We start from the raw sequence: 20,683 nt of genomic DNA, 5'->3' as shown, positions 1-20,683 counted from the left end.
CCTCTGGAGGCAGCATGCCAAATGCTGTCTCCCCTTACCGGGTGATGTATCAACCGCTGGCCCTCCTGTTCCTTGAACTGAGAAAGGAATAGAGGAACGAGTGGAAGATGGAGTGTGAAGACTCTCCCATCCCTCTCTGCTCCTCCTCCTCCTCTCTCTTTTCCAATCTAAGGAGTGAAAAAAGATGAAGTGGAGTTGAGATGGGCATCTTCCACCAGTCTGCTGGCTGGGGTAACTGCCTCAGAGCCCAATCCTATCCAGTTTTCCAGAGCCAGTGCAGCCATGCCTATGGGGCATGCACTGCACCCTGTAGTGGGGAGACAGTCACAGAGGCCTCCTCAAGGTATGGGAACATTTGTTCCCTTACCTCGGGGCTGCATTGCGGCTGCACCAGTGCTGGAAAGTTGGGTGGGAACGGGCCCTCAATTAGCTTCACGGATGGGCTAGCCCTGGATACTGGAGTCAGATTAGATAAGATTTTCATTTACTTGCTGCTTTTCCATGAACAGCTGTACTCAACAGTTACAATACACCAAAAATGGGAACATTAAATTCAGAAAAATGCTTCATGTCAAGCATTTAAATTACGATCAGCGTAGCCAAAAAAATCAAAGCCCAGGAAAATCTGCATAAATATACATAAGCAGCAATAACGAACAAAATCAACAATGCATTAATAAAAATACAAGTGCTTTCCACAAGTATAAATACAAATGGCAGCTAAGAAGCAAACTGATGTTACTGGAAAGCCTTAAAAAATAAAATATTCATAGCCTTCCAAAACTCCCTCCTCAAAAGAGTGGCCCAAATAGCACTGCCCCCAAAACATATCACTGCTTGAAGAAGTAGGGCATACACAATACTGTTGTGCTAGCCAATGCAGTTGTCCACCTAGATGCCTGGTTGAGGCACCAAGAGCGGGTGTTGGCAGATCTGCCACCGGTAAGAACAGCTCTCCATCACTCAGACCTCAGTGAACATGTCTGACCTGGAGGCATTTTCAGTGTAAGGAAGCTACTGTGGCTGGTGAGGCTTTATTCCCTGCTAAGACTGGTAGGCTCTATAAAGTTTACGTCTCTGTTATGATCACGGTGACCGCAAAAAAGGACAAGGTACCCCAAAATGTAGGCCATCCAAGAAAAATGTAGGGCATGACAAATAAAAGCTAAAAACACTCATGTAGCGAGTCATGGACTCTTCGCTCACAACAGGAGAGGAAACTGAACGCTTTCCACATGCGCTGCCTCCGACGCATCCTCAGTATCACCTGGCAGGACAAAGTTCCAAACAACACAGTCCTGGAACGAGCTGGAATCCCTAGCATGTATGCACTGCTGAAACAGAGACGCCTGCGTTGGCTCGGTCATGTCGTGAGAATGGATGACGGCCGGATCCCAAAGGATCTCCTCTATGGAGAACTCGTGCAAGGAAAGCGCCCTACAGGTAGACCACAGCTGCGATACAAGGACATCTGCAAGAGGGATCTGAAGGCCTTAGGAGCAGACCTCAACAGGTGGGAAACCCTGGCCTCTGAGCGGCCCGCTTGGAGGCAGGCTGTGCAGCATGGCCTTTCCCAGTTTGAAGAGACACTTGGCCAACAGACTGAGGCAAAGAGGCAAAGAAGGAAGGCCCATAGCCAGGGAGACAGACCAGGGACAGACTGCACTTGCTCCCAGTGTGGAAGGGATTGTCACTCCCAAATTGGCCTTTTCAGCCACACTAGACGCTGTTCCAGAACCACCTTTCAGAGCATGATACCATAGTCTCTCGAGACTGAAGGTTGCCAACTGGTTAATTTAAACACTATGCTGTATAACTTACTACAGTATTAAATTTAAAACTATATTACATGTAATATAATTAACTACAAGAAGGCTATGCACTGCCTATTCACAGGGAAAAAGAGGACATTTAAGGTCTTTTCCAGGACATGAGGCTAAAGAAGAGGACATGCCCTGGAAAAAGAGGACATCCAGTCACCCTGATCGCAATATAGCTCAGGTTACTAGTTCATGGTCTGGTGTTTCCAATCCTGACAATGGTGCAGTTTCAGATTTAACTTAATGGCCTTGAGAGATAACCCGCATGGCTTTGTGCCTCCCTTTCCCTCTCGATAAAACAGGCGTGACATTGCTTCCCTTCCCAACAGCAGAGATTCCCTGAAGTGTTTTGTCTCATGTCACCATCCACAACGAGGCAATAAAGTATCTGCAGCCAGCCAACACTTAGCATATTAAGAAGCTTTTCATCATCTTCTTGAGGCTACCGCATAAATTCTGGTTGCAAAAATCTGCTTTTCTCATCCCCTTTGTTTCTGAATTTGAGGTTCCTTTATCCTTCCAACCCCTGCAGTTATAGAAGAAGGAGACCCATACTTAATAAAAATTCTCAGAAGAGGAAAACAAAAAGCCAAATAAAAGCAGAGAACATTCGCTGCCCTATCACCATCTGTTAGTTCTTGATGCCTTCCCCCGGGGACCTGCTCCAAACACATCGGTTCCCTTCTCCAAAAGAGAGATGGGGAGGCATTCCATCCTCATGGTGCAGACAGCTTGCCAGGAATCACCTGCCTGGGCAACAGATGCTACTCCATCTCAAGAGGAGTGCTATAGCAGCATCTGCCCCTCAACAAGCTGCATGCACGAGGTGGGCTGGGGACAGGGAAGGGGTTGCAGGGACTCCTGCAGAGTCTCTGCATGAAAGCATTTTGACTTTCGGGGGTTAGGTCATGGAACATGGACTGCTGCCTTCTCTGAGTCAAACCTTTGATCCATGCAGGTTGGCACTGTCAATGCTCAATTTCAGCAGCTCTCCAGGGTTTGAGGCAAAACTCTTGCCCTGTCCTAGTGGGAGATCTGCCAGGGACTAAAGCTGGGATCTTTAGCAGCCATAGCAGGTGCTCCAGCCCCACCTCTGTTGTTGGCAACCTTCAGTCTCGAAAGACTATGGTATCGCGCTCTGAATGGTGGTTCTGGAACAGCGTCTAGTGTGGCTGAAAAGGCCAATTCGGGAGTGACAGTTCCTTCCACACCGGGAGCAAGTACAGTCTGTCCCTGGTCTGTCTCCCTGGCTATGGGCCTTCCTTCTTTGCCTCTTGGCCTCAGACTGTTGGCCAAGTGTCTCTTCAAACTGGGAAAGGCCATGCTGCACAGCCTGCCTCCAAGCGGGCCGCTCAGAGGCCAGGGTTTCCTACTTGTTGAGGTCCACTCCTAAGGCCTTCAGATCCCTCTTGCAGATGTCCTTGTATCGCAGCTGTGGTCTACCTGTAGGGCGCTTTCCTTGCACAAGTTCTCCATAGAGGAGATCCTTTGGGATCCGGCCATCATCCATTCTCACGACATGACTGAGCCAACGCAGGCGTCTCTGTTTCAGCAGTGCGTACATGCTAGGGATTCCAGCTCGTTCCAGGACTGTGTTGACACCTCTAGCACACAGCATACTTGTACAAAAAGCATCAACAGGTTGCCTGTTGCTTCCTCCATCACAGGCACTTCTCCAAGTCCCTCCAGGGAATTTAAGCCAGTCAGGTGGCGTCCAGGAAGTGGACCTTGTCGGTTGTGACACCCCATTTGTGGCATGCCCTCCCCAGAAAAGCTTGCATAAGGCCAACCTTGGCGCCAGGTAGACTTCTTTATAAAGCTGCTGCACGCTCATTTTTCCCCCATTCAGTGAATTAGTGAACACTCCCTTGAGGAGGCCAGTTTCAATTTTCAAAGTAATTTTTTGTCAGTCTCAGAACAGTCGTCTCATTTCTCAGTCTTTCCTACTGGGACTCGTCGCCATGTTTATCTTCTGTATTTGAGCTTGTTAATAGACTTAGGCTGAATTCCCATACAAACTTACCTGAGAGCAAGTTCCTTTGAAGACAGTGGGACTTAGAACAGAGGTTCTGAACCTTCTTACCATGGCAACCCACTGCTGTTTCTGTGGTGGATCCAGGGCCCACCGAGGACCAGAAGCTATAAGGTAAAACAGGGGGTGACCCACTTCATTGGCTACCTTCTACCACAGTTCTCAGACTGTGTGGCAAGCCACCAATGCAACATGGCCAATGAAGTGGGTCGCACAACAGTATGACCTGGAAGCAACTTTTGGGTCATGTACCATTTTAGCTTTCTGAATGTGGCAGACCCGCAATCCACCAAAAAAAAAACGTGACTCAATTTGTAAATCGTGAACGCGCCAGTATGTCACAACCCACAGTTTGAAAAAGACTGACTTCAAAGCACTCAGAAATAACACGTATAGAATCTTACGAATTTCATTATGACCTTCCCATAATTCATGCAGTGGTTAGAGACACAGTTCTCTTGCACAAGCCCCACTTCAACAGAAAGGAACCATTTCCACATTTCATTCATTTCAATGGGGCTTGCATAGGGTGACTTCTCAATGAATTGAACTGCATATCCTTGGGCCAGATCTACCTGCCTCCAACTGTGGCTCTCTTCCGCATTGTGAAGACACTACAGTAAGTGAAGCACTGTTGTGTTTGATCTTCACATGCCCCAGTGTGTTCATTTCCAATTGCTTTGTTGAACTCCATGGTGTTCCACTTATGAGCATAAGACTACGTTAAGAGTTACCTAGGAATCCCCATGGTGATTTGCCCATGAGCCACGAGATAGACATAGCATATTAGGGCTTAAAGCCAAAGTAGGGTTATACCTTTATTGGACCCAACTCAAATCTCCCAAAGTAGTGAAGAATTTAAGGGGGGCACAAAAATGGGTAAGATGGCCAGACCCCATCTTTAACGCAAACACTTGTACAATTTTTATATATTAAGACTCAGTTTTAAGAGTAGTTCCTTCTTGTCAGGAGTTAAACTAGTGTGAGTAAAGTTATGGAGAGCCTCTCAAAGTTCCATCAGTCAATAAATGAATGGTTTTGTGAGGACTTGGAAGATGCTGTCATTAACTAAATTAACAAACCTTGGCAAGACTCGGGAAGGCCGAGAGGGCCCAGGCACGTTTCAATTAAGATTAGTGAAGTTTCTCACTTTCCGGAATAGCTATTTTGGTTCTAATGAAAATTTAGGTCTTCTGCTTTCTGCTTCAGGTACTTAGCCAATTATAATGGAAAAACCACGTAGTTGTAGTTTTAACTACTTTGGGGGAAACGTGTCATGTTAGACAAACCACTCTTCTCTTTTTTTTTCCCTTTATGATCTCTGTTATGTATTCTTGTAGAGTATATACATTGCAGAAATGTATCGTAGAAGTGTTAAAACTATTAAAACGAAAACCTTTTTTAACTTTGAAAAAATGTAGAAAAGTTGTGTGTTTGCATTGCAGTGTAATCCTAATGCATGTCTCCTCAGGAGTAAGTCCCATTTGGTTCAATGAGACTTACTCCTAGGTAAGTGTGTTGAGGAATGTAGCCTTAGGGTGCAATTCTATCCAACTTTCCTGCGCCAATGCAGCCGCATTGCGGCCCCAAGGTAAGGGAACAAACATTCCCTTACCTTGAGGAGACCTTTGTGACTGCCCACCACCACCACAGGATGTGGCACATTCCCTATTGGCAGCTGCAACAGTGCTGGAAACGTGGATAGGACTGGGTCCTTAGAGTGCAATCCTAACCCACTTTCCAGCACTGGCATAGCCGTTCCTGTGGGGCATGTGTTGCATCCTGCAGTTGGGGGGGCAGTCACGGAGGCCTCCTCAAGGTTAGGCAATGTTTGTCCCCTTACATTGGAGTTGCATTGTTCTAATGTTGGTGCTGGAAAGTGGGTTAGGATTGCGCCCTTCATCTCCCAAGGGGAGCATCCTTATTTGAATAGCTTCAAATCGTAGAAGGGCTACGGGTCATATAAAATGCACTGTAAGGAGGGACCTCCCTCACACTGGTTCCCCAAGGGTGACATTCGATTACCCAGGAATGAAGTTGTTAGTTGAGGTTCCTCCAGCTTGAAGCCAAGGTGCTTTTGGAGACTGCCCCAACTTATTGGCAAAGTGTCAGGGAAAGCCTGACTAAGCTAATGACAGGACATGGGCAGCAGAGCAGGTATCACAGAAGGCAGAGCTTGCTACCAGTTTAATGAGAGGAAGCACAAGGCACACAAGCAAATTATGTATACAGTAAACCGAGAGATTCCCCAGGGGACATATTTTAACTGGCTTAATACTCATCTGTTGTTGTTTCCTAGATGACATTACAAGCCACAAGTTATTTAAGAAGTAACGTCCCTAAGAGAGGACTCGATGAGGCCATAATTGGCTTTTCATTGTGATTAAACGCGGCGGCTTTGGCACTGAGGACATTATTCCTGTTCTTGGACAGAAAAGAGGAAGGAGCAATAAACCATAACAGGGAAAATACACACACACACACACACACAACATTAGAAAGGGAACTTGCTTTTTTAGCATCTTGAAGCTTGGAAAATTCCATCGTGATTTGTTCATATTCCCATTATTAGCTAATGCCCGGAGGTCAGGCAAACAGCAGTCTTAAAGAAGAACGCATTATCAAGAGGAAAGCGGAAAGAAAGCCGCTAAATTAAGTATTGATTTGGTTGATGGCACAAGGTTATCAATTAAGTTAGAAGCCCTTGGCCCTGGAGGTAGAGGTGCTAATTCAAACACACTCCAGGTATTAGTAACCTTAATTCTTCGCTTCAAACCACCAAGACCTCCCTCCCCCCCTCCAATCAAAAGTTTGTCTCTCTGCATTCCATTGATGGCAAACAGCCACATTCCTTGCACCAGGCCTCGATAAGAAGCAAGATGGTTTTCTGTACTAGGGAGAATGTATATGCATTTATCACACAAAAACAAAAACACAGTGTTGCCTTGTGCCCCATTGTTCTTCCATGGTGAAACTTGTGGATGAACAGATTTACATTTATCCATGAGATAGCCTGAAGAACGCTGTGGGTAAATCTGATCATAGAGAAGTGCAATCACAAGTTCTGCCATGGGATACTGCAGGGACAAGAAATACTTTCAAGTATTTCCAGGCACATGTCCGATCTCCTCTGATCTTGGAAGCTAAGCAGGGTCAGGCCTGGTTAGTACTTGGATGGGAGACCGCCAGGGAATACCGGGTGCTGTAGGCTTATACCATAGTCTTTCTAGACTGAAGGTTGCCAACCATTTCCAGGACTCACTATTTCCAGGACTCATGAATGCAACATGGGATTCATTATGATTGTTTCTTACCTGTGATTTTTACCTTTCTTTACCTATCTCTTTACCTAGCTAGATCTGCCCTTCTCTTTTTGTTTCTCTTTGCCTCCCACCGTCCTTCTCTTTATAGATTTTCTCCTCTTTACCCATCTTTTGCCTTGCCTCTCTCTTCTCTTTCTCCAAAATTCAGCTGTAGCAAATGCCTGGTAGGTTTCAGTTAAGTCACAGCCTCATTGCATGCAGTAAACTAAGATCACCAGCGCTGTATAAATTAGGATTTAAAAATAAAATCACCCTAAGAGATGCTGGAAACCTCAGCCTCAGGAACCTGCACTCAAAATTACCCCCTGTGACAAACCTCCCATGGATGGTTGCAACATTCTTCACCTCTTTATCACCTAATGTCCCCAGACAGAAAATTCTGACTGTGAATTTCTGGTCTCTGTGGCATTTACTCCTTTGAGACTCGTGGCAGAGAAGCAGATTTCCCAGGAAGCTGTGTTCTTGTTGCTGCTTTGTTCCCCTCCTTGCCCTGTGTCTAGGGCTGGGAGTTGAGAAGGAGAATGGTGGTTGTCAGCAGCTCTTCTAGGTGGATTGAAGGCTTCTCTTCAGTTGTCTAAATGCCCAATTGCACTCCTGTCTTTCCAGTTCTTCTGCCATTGAGGAAGGTCAGTTGTGAGGCATTTTCCTCCAAGAGCCCAGAGGGAAGAGATTTACCCTTCATAGTTGGGTACCTTAAGAGACCTAGGACGCAGCCTTAAGGCCGTACCCAGTAGTTGACTTCACAGGGCTGTGCAGTCAGGAGAGGCAGAGCCTCCCCTCTCCTGTCCTGCTTCCAGTGAAAATAGCCTCAGAGCCACAAGTGCCTCCAATGAAAATAGCTGCCACACGCTCTTGTCTCTCCCTGTATGTGAGGCTCAGTCTCCCCTGTGATTGGGTATGCACTCCACCTAATTTCTGAATGGTTGCGCAATCACAGGGGAGGCTGAGCTGTCATTGCCTCAAGCTCTAGCGAGAGTAGTGCTGCAGCAGAGAGCTCAGCCTCTGGTGTGATTGCACAAGTGCCGAGGTAGCCCCCTGAACGCCTTGTGGTGTGATGTCATCACGTCACCTGCATACTTCCAGGTCTGCCTCCCTGACCTTGGACCACACTGCATGTCACTGCGGCTTCAAGGGCCAGTGGCAGGTAGCGGGAGCGCTTTGGAGTGGTGGCTACCACCACCTTTTTAAACAATGCAATATGCTCTTTCTCTGACTGAGGATTCAGCACAGTCCATTGGGAGAGGTGGCCAACCATGCCATGGGGGTGGCACCAGAGTCTCTTCTGCAACCCGGCACTGACCCTACCGCTATGCCAGACCGGGGGGGGGGAGGGGAGTGAAGTCCAGGCAGGTGTCACAAATACAGACAGCAAAGTCCATGCAAAGGAAACTTTTTTTTTTGCATATTCCCACGTGATCCAGCAGCACTTTGCCTTGCTAGGCTTTTGCTTTAGTCTGAACGTGCCCAAGCAACAACATAGGGGCCTTGAGAGGAGGCCTCTTCTGAGCCCTAGAGTGCCACCGGCAGGGTCCTCCGTGCTCTCCTCTAGGCTGCTGCGCTATCTCTCCACGTCCCTTGGAAGCCAGAAGCATCCTCTTGTCTGGACGACAGACAGAACAGCAGACACATGAGCACTTGAGTTAGAGTCTCCTATAAAGTATTCCATCTTTCAAAAACCAGCCAGAGAGATGATTCATAACCTGTCACCTGAAAAAGCATGCATTATTTATAGGGCTTTCAAAACAGCTCCCGTCTTCGTCTGTTTCCAGATTAGGTTGTAAAGTGCCCCTTTCCCCAAGTCCCTGGCGTAGTTAAATCCCTGCTACCCCCCTTTTCACCATCCACCCAGGCCACATTTTGCAGAACACAAAATGCAGGATACAAAAGACCTTACTTTTCAAGTATTTCCCCCCCCCCCAGGTTTTTGTAATCAAACAGAAAATCAGGAACGCCAAAAAGGATGACTAAATTAAGCCTAATTCTGCAAATGTTTAATGGAATGTCAGAGTGGGGGAGGCAGAGAGCTCGAGCCTGCCACTTTGAGCCAAGCTGATTGACTGCATCCAGAGCTAGACTTGAGATATTTTGCTGCTTGAGGCAGAAAAACCCAAATGACATTCGCCCACCCCACCCCCTGCTAATTAACATGAAGCACAATCCAGTCCACAGGGAAATTCTCCTATGTTCGTTGGACAGTTTCTGTTCATTTCGTGGGGCTCATGTACGGATTTGCTGAAGGAATGCACTCAAATCAGTCTCGAACACTGTTGCTCTGAGTGCTACACAAAGCCTCTGCCCAGTGATGTAGACTTGAGTCCCGCAACCTGCTCCCAAGTCAGGCTTAAGTTCCATAAATCACTGTCTCAGACTCAACTCGGGACCAAGAGGCAGTGACTTGGGCAGCTGGGCAGAAGGGAGCAAGCATCCAGAAGTGTCTGCCATTGGGAGGGGGAATTAACACACACACACCCCACCACCACCACCCTTTTTTTGTGAAATTTGGCTCAGAGACCTGAGTTGTGACTTGAGACTTGACTCAAGAATTTGAGCAAGGACTTGAGACATAGCTTGAGACTTGGGGTGAGGTACTTGAACACATCACTGCCTCTAGCGTCTTCCCCTTGTGCAGTAAGAGGGCACCTCTGACTGCATCACTCACACACCTGCCCAATGAGGCCTCTCTCAGCCACATGAATGTACCAGTCCTGTCCACCCTCACTCCTAAACTACAGTCCCCTGAAGTCCCCGGGAAGAAGAAACTGAACCAGTTTAAGTCTGTAGTGTAGATCTACCCTTAAAAGGTACCAGAATATCCAAGCTCTACAGTTCAGTTCAGGAGGTCCTGGAAAACACAAGGGCTAGTTACAAACTGGAAATCCACCTTTCAATCTGTTTCTTCAAAGCCAGAGGCTGTTTAGATTTATCTCCCTCTCTGTCTTTAATATTCAGTAACACAGAAACAGAAGCATTTTCTCTTCTTGCAAACCCGCTGCTCAGTATCTTTGGTTTAATTTTTTTTTTTCAAAAATCAGCCTCTTCAAAGAGCATCAGGCTTCTCCTGGGAAATAGAAGGGGGAGCTGGGAAGCAAGCAGCTAAATCGCACCGTCCTTCTTTTCTCTCCACTCCGCACAAGAACCGGCTGTCCCCTTCAAGTTCAGCATCTGCTACCAACTCACTGAGCATGCCAAAAATACCTCCCTAATTAATGCCTCTGTTTTGTTAGCAGAGTGAATCAAAGGCACATACACAGGGGGGCAACCTTGGCTTCCAGGTCAGCAGTTGAGCACATGGGAAGCCACTTTATGCGTTGGGTCCATTTAGTTCAGCAATGTTGATGCTGGCTGGTAACATCCCCCAGGCAGGGCAGAGAACAATGCCCAGCAAGTTATTAGGTTCTTCCTAACCCTCCAATCTCGTCTGATCTCGGAAGCTAAGCAGGCTCAGGCCTGGTTAGTACTTGGATGGGAGACCGCCTGGGAATACTGGGTGCTGTAGGCTGATACTATAGTCTGTCGAGACTGAAGGTTGCCAACCAACATAACTTTGGAGATGCCAGGAATGGAGCATGGGGCCCTCTGCAAACACCGCTCTAGCTCTAAACCAAGGCATAAACCAGGCTCACTTAATGCAACAGTGTGCCTAAAGAACAGACAACAAGGAATATGGTCTTTGCTGCCTTTCTTGGCTTATTGTTTAGGTGATGTTCTTTGTCCAAGCAGGGGACAGTGAAGCCCAGCAGTCCTAATCTTGTCTAGAACATGTTTAGAATAAAGTCCTCTTTAGGAGGAGGGAACAGCCTAAGTAAGTGATTCTTACACATTTAGCACCGGGACCCACTTTTTAGAATGAGAATCTGTTGGGACCCACCAGAAGTGATGTCATGACGGGAAGTGGCGTCATCAAGCAGGAAAATTTTTAAAACAATCCTAGGCCGCAACCCTGCCCACACTTATCCTGAAGTAAGTTCCATTTACTATCACTGTTAAAAAAAAAACAAACATAATAGCTTGTTAAAAGTACAGGACTGTAACATTTCCCCAAATGCAATCACCTACCATAGAAGCATCAAGTGTAATATATTAAAAATATTGAAATGAATGGGGACCCACCTAAAATTGGCTCGCGACGCACAGTTTGAGAAACACTGGCCTAAGTACTTGAAGGGGATTGCAGCAACATGATCCCCAGGATCGCGGAAGTGACTTCCGATCATGATTTTCTTTATTTTCCAGGTTTGGGGGGCGCTGCGGCAGTGTCCGCAATGCTCCCCACACCCCTGGACCCCACTGCTGGTTTCAGGTTAGCCAGGAACTCACCCCTTTCCCCAGCAGCAGCGTGGTCCTGGGGTCGCTGCAGTTCCATCGCTGCAGTCCCCCCGCCTCCACCCTTTGGGGACAAACCTAAGTGCTTCCTTGGCTGGAGGGATGTAACCCAACAATTTGGGAACCACTGGTCTAGAACATTCCCAGAATTCTCTGCAACACACTGCGATGCCACATTGGAATTGACAAGTCAGGGCAAAGAGGTACCTTTGAAGTGGTTGCACTCTTAAATTTAGCAACTATCTCTCAATCCCAGCACATTTTCCTCCCCAGTGGTTTGTATGGTTTGCTTGTATCTTTCTTTAAGATCCTGAGGCACTTTGGGAGACAGGACTTCTTCCTTCTGATACTTATGTATTGTTCACAGTTTTATATTGCCCTTTCTCCAAGGAGCTTGGGATAGTGTACATAGTTCCTTCTCTCCTTTTGTTCTCACAACAACCCTGTGAGGTAGATGAGACTGAGAGCATGACTGGCCCAAGGTCATCCAGAAAGCTTCACGGCTGAGCGGGGATTTGAACTTGGATCTTCTTGATCTAAGTCCAGCTCCTAAAACGCACCATCCAGGTTCTTTGCACAATCATTAAAAACCATTTTTTGTTGAAAGAATAACAATGCTGTTGTTGAAAGAATAACCTTTTTTGTTGAAAGAATAACAGTGGTTATTTTAACTACATGGTAAAGGACTCCCTGAAGCAAGAAAATCCGATGCGCTAATGTAGGGGTGTCCAGAGTTTTTGACAAGAGGGCCACATCATCTCTCTGACACTGCGTCGGGGGGCCGGGAGAAAAAAGAATTAATTTACATTTAAAATTTGAATAAATTTACATGAATGAAGGTCTTGCAATAGCTCAAGGCCTATAAAAGGTCTTGCACAAAGCAAGGCTGGCCTTTCCTTTGCTGCCGCTACTGCATCACAGATGTGAAACAGCAAGCAGTGGAGGAAGCCCTCATCCCACAGCTCACGCAAGAGGTCAAACAGTCACCCTCACGCTGAAAGCAGTTGCATAGGGCCAGTGTGGGCTCCAGCAAATCTCGGGAGGGCCAGAGGCTCATTGGAGACTGGAGGCTCTCTGAGGGCCACATTGGGAATCCTCGAGGGCCGCAAGTGGCCCCAGGGCCGGGGTTTGGGCACCCCTGCTCTAATGCAAACATATAATTTTAAAAAATTGATGTATTTTTAATCCACACTTCCTCAGAGGAGCTCAAGATGGTGAACATTTGATTGTATGTTCCTAAGAAGTAGGTTAGGCCCAAGGTCATCCATTAAACTTCATGGTTAAGAGCTGAACCCAGACTTGCCTAGACCTGATCCAGCATAACCACTAGGCAGTTTGCATAGAGCAGGGGTGTCCAAAGATTTTAGCTGGAGGGCCACATCATCTTTCTGACACTGTGTCAGGGGCTGGGGGAAAAAAGGAATTGATTTACATTTAAAATTTGAATAAATTTACATAAGTTAACATAAATGAATGTATTAAAGATGAACTTATATGAATGAATGAAGGTCTTGCAATAGCTCAAGGCCTACAAAAGGCCTTGCACAAAGCAAGGCTGGCCTTTCCTTTGCTGCTGCTACTGCATCACAGACGTGAAACAGCAAGCAGTGGAAGGAGCCCTCATCCCACAGCTCGCATGAGAGGTCAAACAGTCGCCCTCACGCTGAGAGCAGTAGCGTTGGGCCAGTGTGGGCTCCAACAAATCTCCGGAGGGCCAGAGGTTCATTGGAGACTGGGGGCTCCCTGAGGGCCGCATTGAGAAGCCTCGAGGGCCACATGTGGCCCCAGAGCCAGGGTTTGGGCACCCCTGGCATAGAGCATAGTTGCACTGCAACCAGCTTCTGTGTGACCTTTTTAGTTTTTTATTTTTTTGGCTTTTCCTCTTGCTTAGATCTGAAAGGTGTGGTTTCAGCCAAGAATGATATCCGCGTGGAGATTGTACACAAGGAGTCTGCCTCAGGCAGAGAAACTGAGGAACATTCAACGATCAAGCAGTTGATGGTAAGGATTTATGCTCTCTTTCCCTTAATCTGTTACTCTGCGTAACCTTTGACAGTAATGAGTGCAGGCACCCGAGGTTCAATGCACTAAGCTCTGCTCAAGGCAAAGGATGCTCTTCCAAAAATCTTGCACGTCGCTCAAAGCTGTTAAGTTGCGCTGCTGTTAAAAACTCCCTGAGTGCAATTTTTTGCTAATGAAGACAAAGCTGGCAAAGGGGCTGTTATTACAGCCCTTTGCAATAACCCAGAGGCTATCTTGAAAAGAGAGGCTTCTGGCCTCAATGGGGAATCTGACATGGCTGTAAATGGACACGAAGGAGCTGAGCAGCATATCATCATCATCATCTAATTAGTCATTAATATCTAAGCCAGACTGAAAAGGCCTCCATGATGTGTAGCTGCAAGACAGAGGTATGCAGGGGATGGATAGAATGGACAGAAGAATATTCTTTTCATTCTCACACCACACCAGAACCAGAAGACATCCACTAAAATTGATTGTTGAGAGAGTTAGAACTTACAAAAGAATATATTTCTTTACCCAGCATGTAACTAGTCTGTGGAACTCCTTGCTACAGGATGTGGTGATGGTGACTGGCCCAGATGCTTATTAAAAGGCGATTGGACAGATTTGTGGAGGAAAATACCATCACAGGTTACAAGCCACGATGGGTATGTGCAACCTCCTGGTTTTAGAAGTAGGCTACCTCAGAATGCCAAGCAAAGGAGTGGCAACAAGATGCAAGTATCTTGTTTGTCTTGTGTGCTCCCTGAGGCATCTGGTGGGCCACTGTGAGATACGGGAAGCTGGACTAGATGGGCCTTTGGCTGATCCAGCAGAGCTCTTCTTATATGAACTTTCCCAGGTGAGGGTGGTTAGCCTCATTACTGTCAAGCCAGCCAGCTCAAAGGGAGACCTGACAGTCTGTTGCAAGCACAACCACCTTCAGGCTCAAATGGGCCAGGGATAGGCATATATACCACAGTTGGAATCACTATACCAAATGCAAACCAACAGGAGGGAGGGCAATTATAGCCTTTAGAACAGCAGAGAGAGGTTGAAAGAGCATGTACTGAATGAATGACTTCTGGGTATAAGTGAAATGTATTGAGAGAGCTGATTGTTGGAAAATGAACCGTCAGATGGGGGGATACCTGTATTTGGGCACAAAACCGATGACCAGAAGGGGTGAAATAGATGAGGTATTCCTGTAGACCTTGGTACTCTGTTGCACTAACTACAAGACACCACATCTTTTTTTTTTCCCCTTTCCTTGTTATCAACTGAAAATTTCTCACATTCTAAAGGTGGTGAGGTGTGTTTTTTTTTTAGTTAGGAGGCTGACCGAAGCCCTACATTGTCTCATCTGTTCTCTCCCACAATGTCAAGTACTTGGAAATGGTGCTCCACTCTTGAGTTTCTGTGCCCTCCTTCATTAGCTGCCCCTTCTGGAAGGGAAATTGAAATGCAGTGGTGAGTTCATACAGTCCCCACTATCCGCGGATTCGCTTATCTGCAGGCAGCAGGACTGACATTTACCTTGTGCCATTCGCAGGGTGTACTCAGCTGTCCATGGTCTGTGCTGCTTTCTGAATGTCTCTGCTGTCAGCACAGACCTTCAAACTGGAACTTGTGACTACAATGGAGCCCTTTAAAATGCCGTCCTTAACAACATACTTAGTAGCAGAATAATCGTTCCATCTTTTATCTGTGCAACATTTGATGCTCTGGAGCTCTGTCTCTCTTCCAGACAGTGGGACCTTCGTGCTAATGAATATTTCCTTCATTATCAAAAGCCCCACTGTCTTGCCTTCCCGTTCCTCGCATCACTGGGCACACATGCTCCTGCCTCTAGCAAGAAAATGCCCAGTCTGTGCATGTTCAATAGGACCCTAATAAGAGACTCTGAATTTGTCAATGAACTGACAGATCAAGTTACGGAATCCGGCCTCACTAATGAACAGCAATGATGAAGCCCTGGCAGGACTACATCAATGGCATGAATGCAGCAAGACAACCTGCTGTGCATAGATTGAGCAAGCCAATCCCGGGGCGAGGAAGGTATTCTGGGGAGACAATAACTACAAGCAGCCCCCCTACTTAAGCATAGTGTAGGTCCTGGAGGTCTGCACTTAAGCTGGAACATCATCTATTTTATGCGACATAAACAAAATTGTGAACATTCTGAAGCAGCTGAAAAAAACAGTACAAACAATATTTTTATAAATACTATAAAACAGTAAAAACAGCATTTATTTCTATAAATAATCTACGAAATAGATAATTCACTCCCGGGTGAATGTACATTCCTTGGTAACTCTGCTCCCCCCCCTTTAAATCTACAACATGGGCCTTGTAACAGAGTTACAATTGATATTTTGTATTAGTTAGAAAGGGACATGAGTGACATTCTAGTAAGTCCTGTACTGGCTGTCCTTTATCTACCACATCTGAAGCTCCAAACCACAGTGTCTTTCTCCCTCCCTCCCGCAAACCAGTGCTGTCAAGCCTGTGCAAAAACACTGCGTCGAATGGATTGCACCTGAACAAAAGCACAACATAGGCTGCAATCCTAAACACACTTTCCTGAGAGTAAGCCCCATTGAACAAAATAAGACTTACTTCTGAGTAGACCTGGTTAGGCTTGTGCCCATCGTCGACCTTAAGTTGGGACATCTGTAAGTCGCATGTCCTTAAGTTGGGGGACTGCCTGTATATGTGAGTGACCTCCATAGCTCCATGCTGATTCTTCCTTTGGGGAGGTTTATCAACCTTCAGCCATGGGCTGCCTGTCCAGCTCAGCATCTTCAGCTGTTTAAAAGGAAAAGGAAAAAAAAAAAAGCTATTACCATCACAATTGCTTCAGCAATTGGTTGACAAGCTCTTTGCCAGTCTGTAACATCTCCCTGGAACAGTGATTTTCAACCTTTTTCATCTCACAGCACACTGACAAGGCTCGAAAATGCTCAACACACACCATCAGTTTTTTTGACAATTGACAAGGCATACTGTACTGCCAGTCAGGAGCTCACATCCTCCAGTGGCCCTACTAAAAAAAATGATCCTTTCCCAATTTCCCATGGCACACTTGTGGACCATTCACAGCAAACCAGTGTGCCGTGGCACGCTGGTTGAAAATGGATGATCTAAAATTTGCAGTTTGACCCAGCAACTTGTGCAAATTTCACTTGTGCAACTCTAATATGTAAGGACTGTCACACAGCTATGCTTGCTGGAAGTTGCTGAGCCTCATCCTGCACTGACCATAATCCAATCAAAGCCTGGAAGAGTTTTGTTTTTTTTTAAAGGAAAAAAACCCAGACAACAGTGTCCCACCTGACCACTTCTGGGGTAAATAATGAGGAGAGCTGCTTTGGGTGAACCACTTTATGAATCAGGAGCTCTTTGTCCAGCCTACCTGCATCTGAGTCACCAAAAAAAAGGAACATCCCTGTTACTGCAGCTCACCACTGCCTTGTAAGCTTGCTGTGGGCTATCAATAGAGAAGAGCCTAGTGGTGAGAATCCTGCCCATGGATACTCAAACTTGGAATAAGCCTCTACCACCACCCTGCTCCTATCCCCAAAACCTTGGCCCCCAAATACTTTGCCTCTGCTCTTCTTATCTGGGCACTTGCTGACTCTGGTAAATATTTCCTAATCACATTCCTAACCTCTCTGTGTCCCTTTGAATTATCTCTCTGCCCTCCCTGATGTTCGTAGCACCTCGCAGTTTCCTATCAGCTGTGAATATGATTAGCACGCCGAGTCCGCTCACGTCAAGATCATATAAATGCAGATGTTAAATAAGAGCAGACATCACATCAGTGCCCCATTAGATGACACCTCCCCGACACTCAGTGCATTATGGAACATCATTACCCTTTCTGCTTGTCCTTCACACGCCTCACAGTGCGCGCACGATGGGGCTCGCTTCCAAGCCAGCCTGAATTACCGCGCCGAGATTTCACGAGAGGCCATCAGGCAGCTTAGCTGAAGACTTAAAAGTATAAGTGCAACCATACTCCCTTCAACCACAAATTTTGCAATTCCATCAGGAAAGCAATCAGGTTTTGTGCGGTGCAATTTGCTCCTTCCAAGACTATAGGCTGCCTGTGGCTAATGTTTTTTTTGTCCCCTAGGAGACTTCTCTTAATGTTTTCCACTACAAAAGGTCCTATTGGATAAACACGGCCAGGAACTCTCTTTCTCTCTTTCGTGAAGTGCCGTATCACATGTGTGCTGTTCTCCGCTGGCTTGCGACCGGCACTGTTTGCTGTGGCTCTCCTAATTAATAGTTAGCATACCGGGAAGCTCAATTTCCTTTGCTTGAGATGGAGGTCACATTGTTCAAACCTATTTCTCACCCTTTATTTTTTATAGATTGTTTCTAAAACATTAAAATGCACTGTAATTATTGCCCAGTCGAAGCTGCAAAGCAAGATCAGAACAAGGGAAGGCGGAGATTAGACATGCGAGAACCATTGCATTTTCGATGGGGCAACATCACATCCAAAAGCCAGTGCCAGCAACCCAGCCCAGTGCTAGGTATACAGCAACCCAACTATTTGTCAACGTAGCTGTGGCCGTGAGTGGTTAGCGCAAGGCACAAACTTACACCACTGTTGCTGCAGCTTGGTGTAGCTCCTCAAGCTTTTACCACCTGTGTTCAAGCAGAGCTTCACAGCAGTTGCGGCACTAGGGGTCGCGTCACCCAGTGCAGGAGGCCAGTGCATGATGGACCTCCTCCCATGCAGCGAGTGGCACAATGCCCCAGGCAGTGGGCGTGGTAATGCACCATTGCCCGCCTCCACTGGTTTTTTTAACTATAACTTTTGATAGAAGTAGCTCAGTGCAGTTTTTTTCATTGCATTCTGCATGAAATCACACACCAAATGATATATAACATGATGGTATTATTCAAAAATACCAAGATTAAAAGTTTTGGCCAGTACCGGTGTCACCCTCCTGTGCGCGTCACCCAATGCAGCCCGCACCCCTGCACCCCCTTAGCGATGCCACTGCTTCACAGCCATACTATTTTAAAGCCTCCAGATGAAAAAAAACACATCAGAACCAATCCTTGGAGGGCCACTGCACCAGGAAAGAAGTTGCCAGGATGGCACCAGAGCCTGACCCATTCACACTGCTGCATGACCAGTAGCCACCATCACCAGGCACACTGGCCTGACAGCACATTGGTCGGGAGACAACAGGTTGGACCAAAGAGAGGGCCTGGTCAAAGAAATCCAGTAATGGCAGCACAAACACATACATTAGCAAGACTCATAGGTCAGCAGCACAACATGTGCTTCTCATGCACAAGTCCCAATTTCAGTGCCACAGTTAAGTACATCTCGGGCGTCCGGGATAGAATAATCACAGGCTGTTGTAATTTGGTCTGTGCACATTTCACAGTTCTGTATATGTGAGTACACAGAGCATGTTTCAAGCTCTAATGGCAGTGGTTCCCAAACTTTTTCCAACTGGCCGCTCCCTTGATCTACTGAACCATTGGCCACAGCTCCCCATTACAACTACAGGCCTTTCACAAGGATTCCACGGCTTCCTGGGGAGCCACAGCACACAGTTTGGGAACCACTGCCTTATGGGGCTTGAAAAGCATGTTTGATGAATTGCTGCAGCTACAGTGGTTCGAACCATGCTGTAGGATTTGGATGCTAGTTTTCTACAATTTCTGGTTCAGGTGTGTGATGTTGTCATCCACAGCACTGTTGCAGTCAGATCAGAATTGGTCCAGTTCTTGTATACATAAACAGGTGTATCGTGAAAGTAACACACCTTATTTCAGTTAAGAGGCAGAGTTAGCTCCCTATCATTTGTTCATCCTTTTCCTTCCAAATAATTTTGTTCTATAACTAAACATATTTAACACAAGCACAGGCTTGTAGCCCTCAGGCATCCGCACGCAAAGGCTGTTATTTCGCCTTCCTCTTCCCTTCTTTTCTGTTCATTTTCTTTGTCAGAAGCTTTAAAAACAGCTGTTCAAGACCTCCATTGATTTTAGAACAGTAATTAATTTTATCCCTCGCTACCTTTGTCGATGAGCTTACTCTCCCTCTCTAGCACTCTTATATAGTTGAAATCCATTGACTCTCTCTCTCTCTCTCTCTCTCTCTCTCTCTCTCTAGGCACCCTTTTTCAAGCCAGATCTTCAAATCACCTTGGCAGGCACATGGGGGTAGCCTACTTCTCTAGGAAAGCTAAACCAGCAAAGATATAGACTAGATCAGTGTCTCTCAACATTTGTCCTTTGCCGTACCGCTTCACATGGGCCACCTATTCAGAGTACCACCAGCAGTAACTGGTGATGACATTACCAGGTACTTCTGGGTTGGGAGACCACAGGCGACATGACAATCATCAGTAAGAGGCCTGCCTCTTCCAATAGGTGGACCGTGAGAAGTGGTACAACCGAGGACAAATGTTGAGAAATGCTAGTCTAGGTCATTTTGGAAGCCCTAATTCCATAGGCCTCGAAGCTTGCTTGTTAAGGTGATATAGCGTGACACGTTTCCCAATAGTTGCTGCAAAAAAATTAATGAAAAAGGCAAAAAAAAAACCCAGACCGCAGCTTATTGCATAAGCTATTTTGCATTATACCAATTATAAAGGATAGTGGAAGATATGCAATAGTGGAGGATATGCAACAGTAAGCCAAGTGGTTTTCAAGTGGAGAGCTACAAAGATTAGCAAACCTAGTGCCATTCACTTAGTAAATAGGTCAATATCAGTGGAGGGATCTAAGCTGGGTTTGAGATCAGTATGAAGCACAAGACTGAGCTAGTCAGTATGAGATTGGGGGACAAAGATGGACACCTGGTAGACAGAATGGGTGTGCAGATCCCTATTTGCGGTTGGCCATGCTTGCTGTTCCTATTTAGTTTGGGTATTGTCTTTGCTTCAGAATGGCTCTACCATGACAAAATCAACTGCTCCTGTCTCTTATATAATAGAAAGAAATCCTGTACCTTTCCTGGTACAGGATTGGGATTAAAGCCCTTCAAAGCCCTTTGTGCAGCCAGGCACAATTATCATCTGTTGTAGTTCTGGGTCCTGAACCCAACCCACAGATCACCACACAGTGGCCACCACAAACATTGTTTGTGGTGCCTGAAATAATTAAAAACAGTATAATTGCACACAATGCAGAAACTTCTCTGT

At 46.3% G+C, this 20,683-nt stretch overlaps 1 protein-coding gene across 3 annotated transcripts in view; it reads left to right on the top strand.

Annotated features, from left to right (window-relative positions):
- KIRREL3 (kirre like nephrin family adhesion molecule 3) overlaps positions 1–20,683 on the top strand; it is a 193,704-nt gene that overhangs the window by 151,919 nt on the left and 21,102 nt on the right. For all 3 annotated transcript variants that reach the window (XM_066639822.1, XM_066639821.1, XM_066639820.1), the window contains one exon: positions 13,390–13,499. In XM_066639822.1, the coding sequence (XP_066495919.1) occupies positions 13,390–13,499 (110 nt within the window). The remainder of the gene's footprint in view (positions 1–13,389; positions 13,500–20,683) is intronic.

Source organism: Tiliqua scincoides, chromosome 11 (assembly GCF_035046505.1).
Source record: "Tiliqua scincoides isolate rTilSci1 chromosome 11, rTilSci1.hap2, whole genome shotgun sequence".
In the NCBI taxonomy this organism is placed as follows: Eukaryota; Metazoa; Chordata; class Lepidosauria; order Squamata; family Scincidae; genus Tiliqua; species Tiliqua scincoides.
Note: the sequence above shows the minus strand (reverse complement) of the source record. Positions and strands in the feature narration are given on the sequence as shown.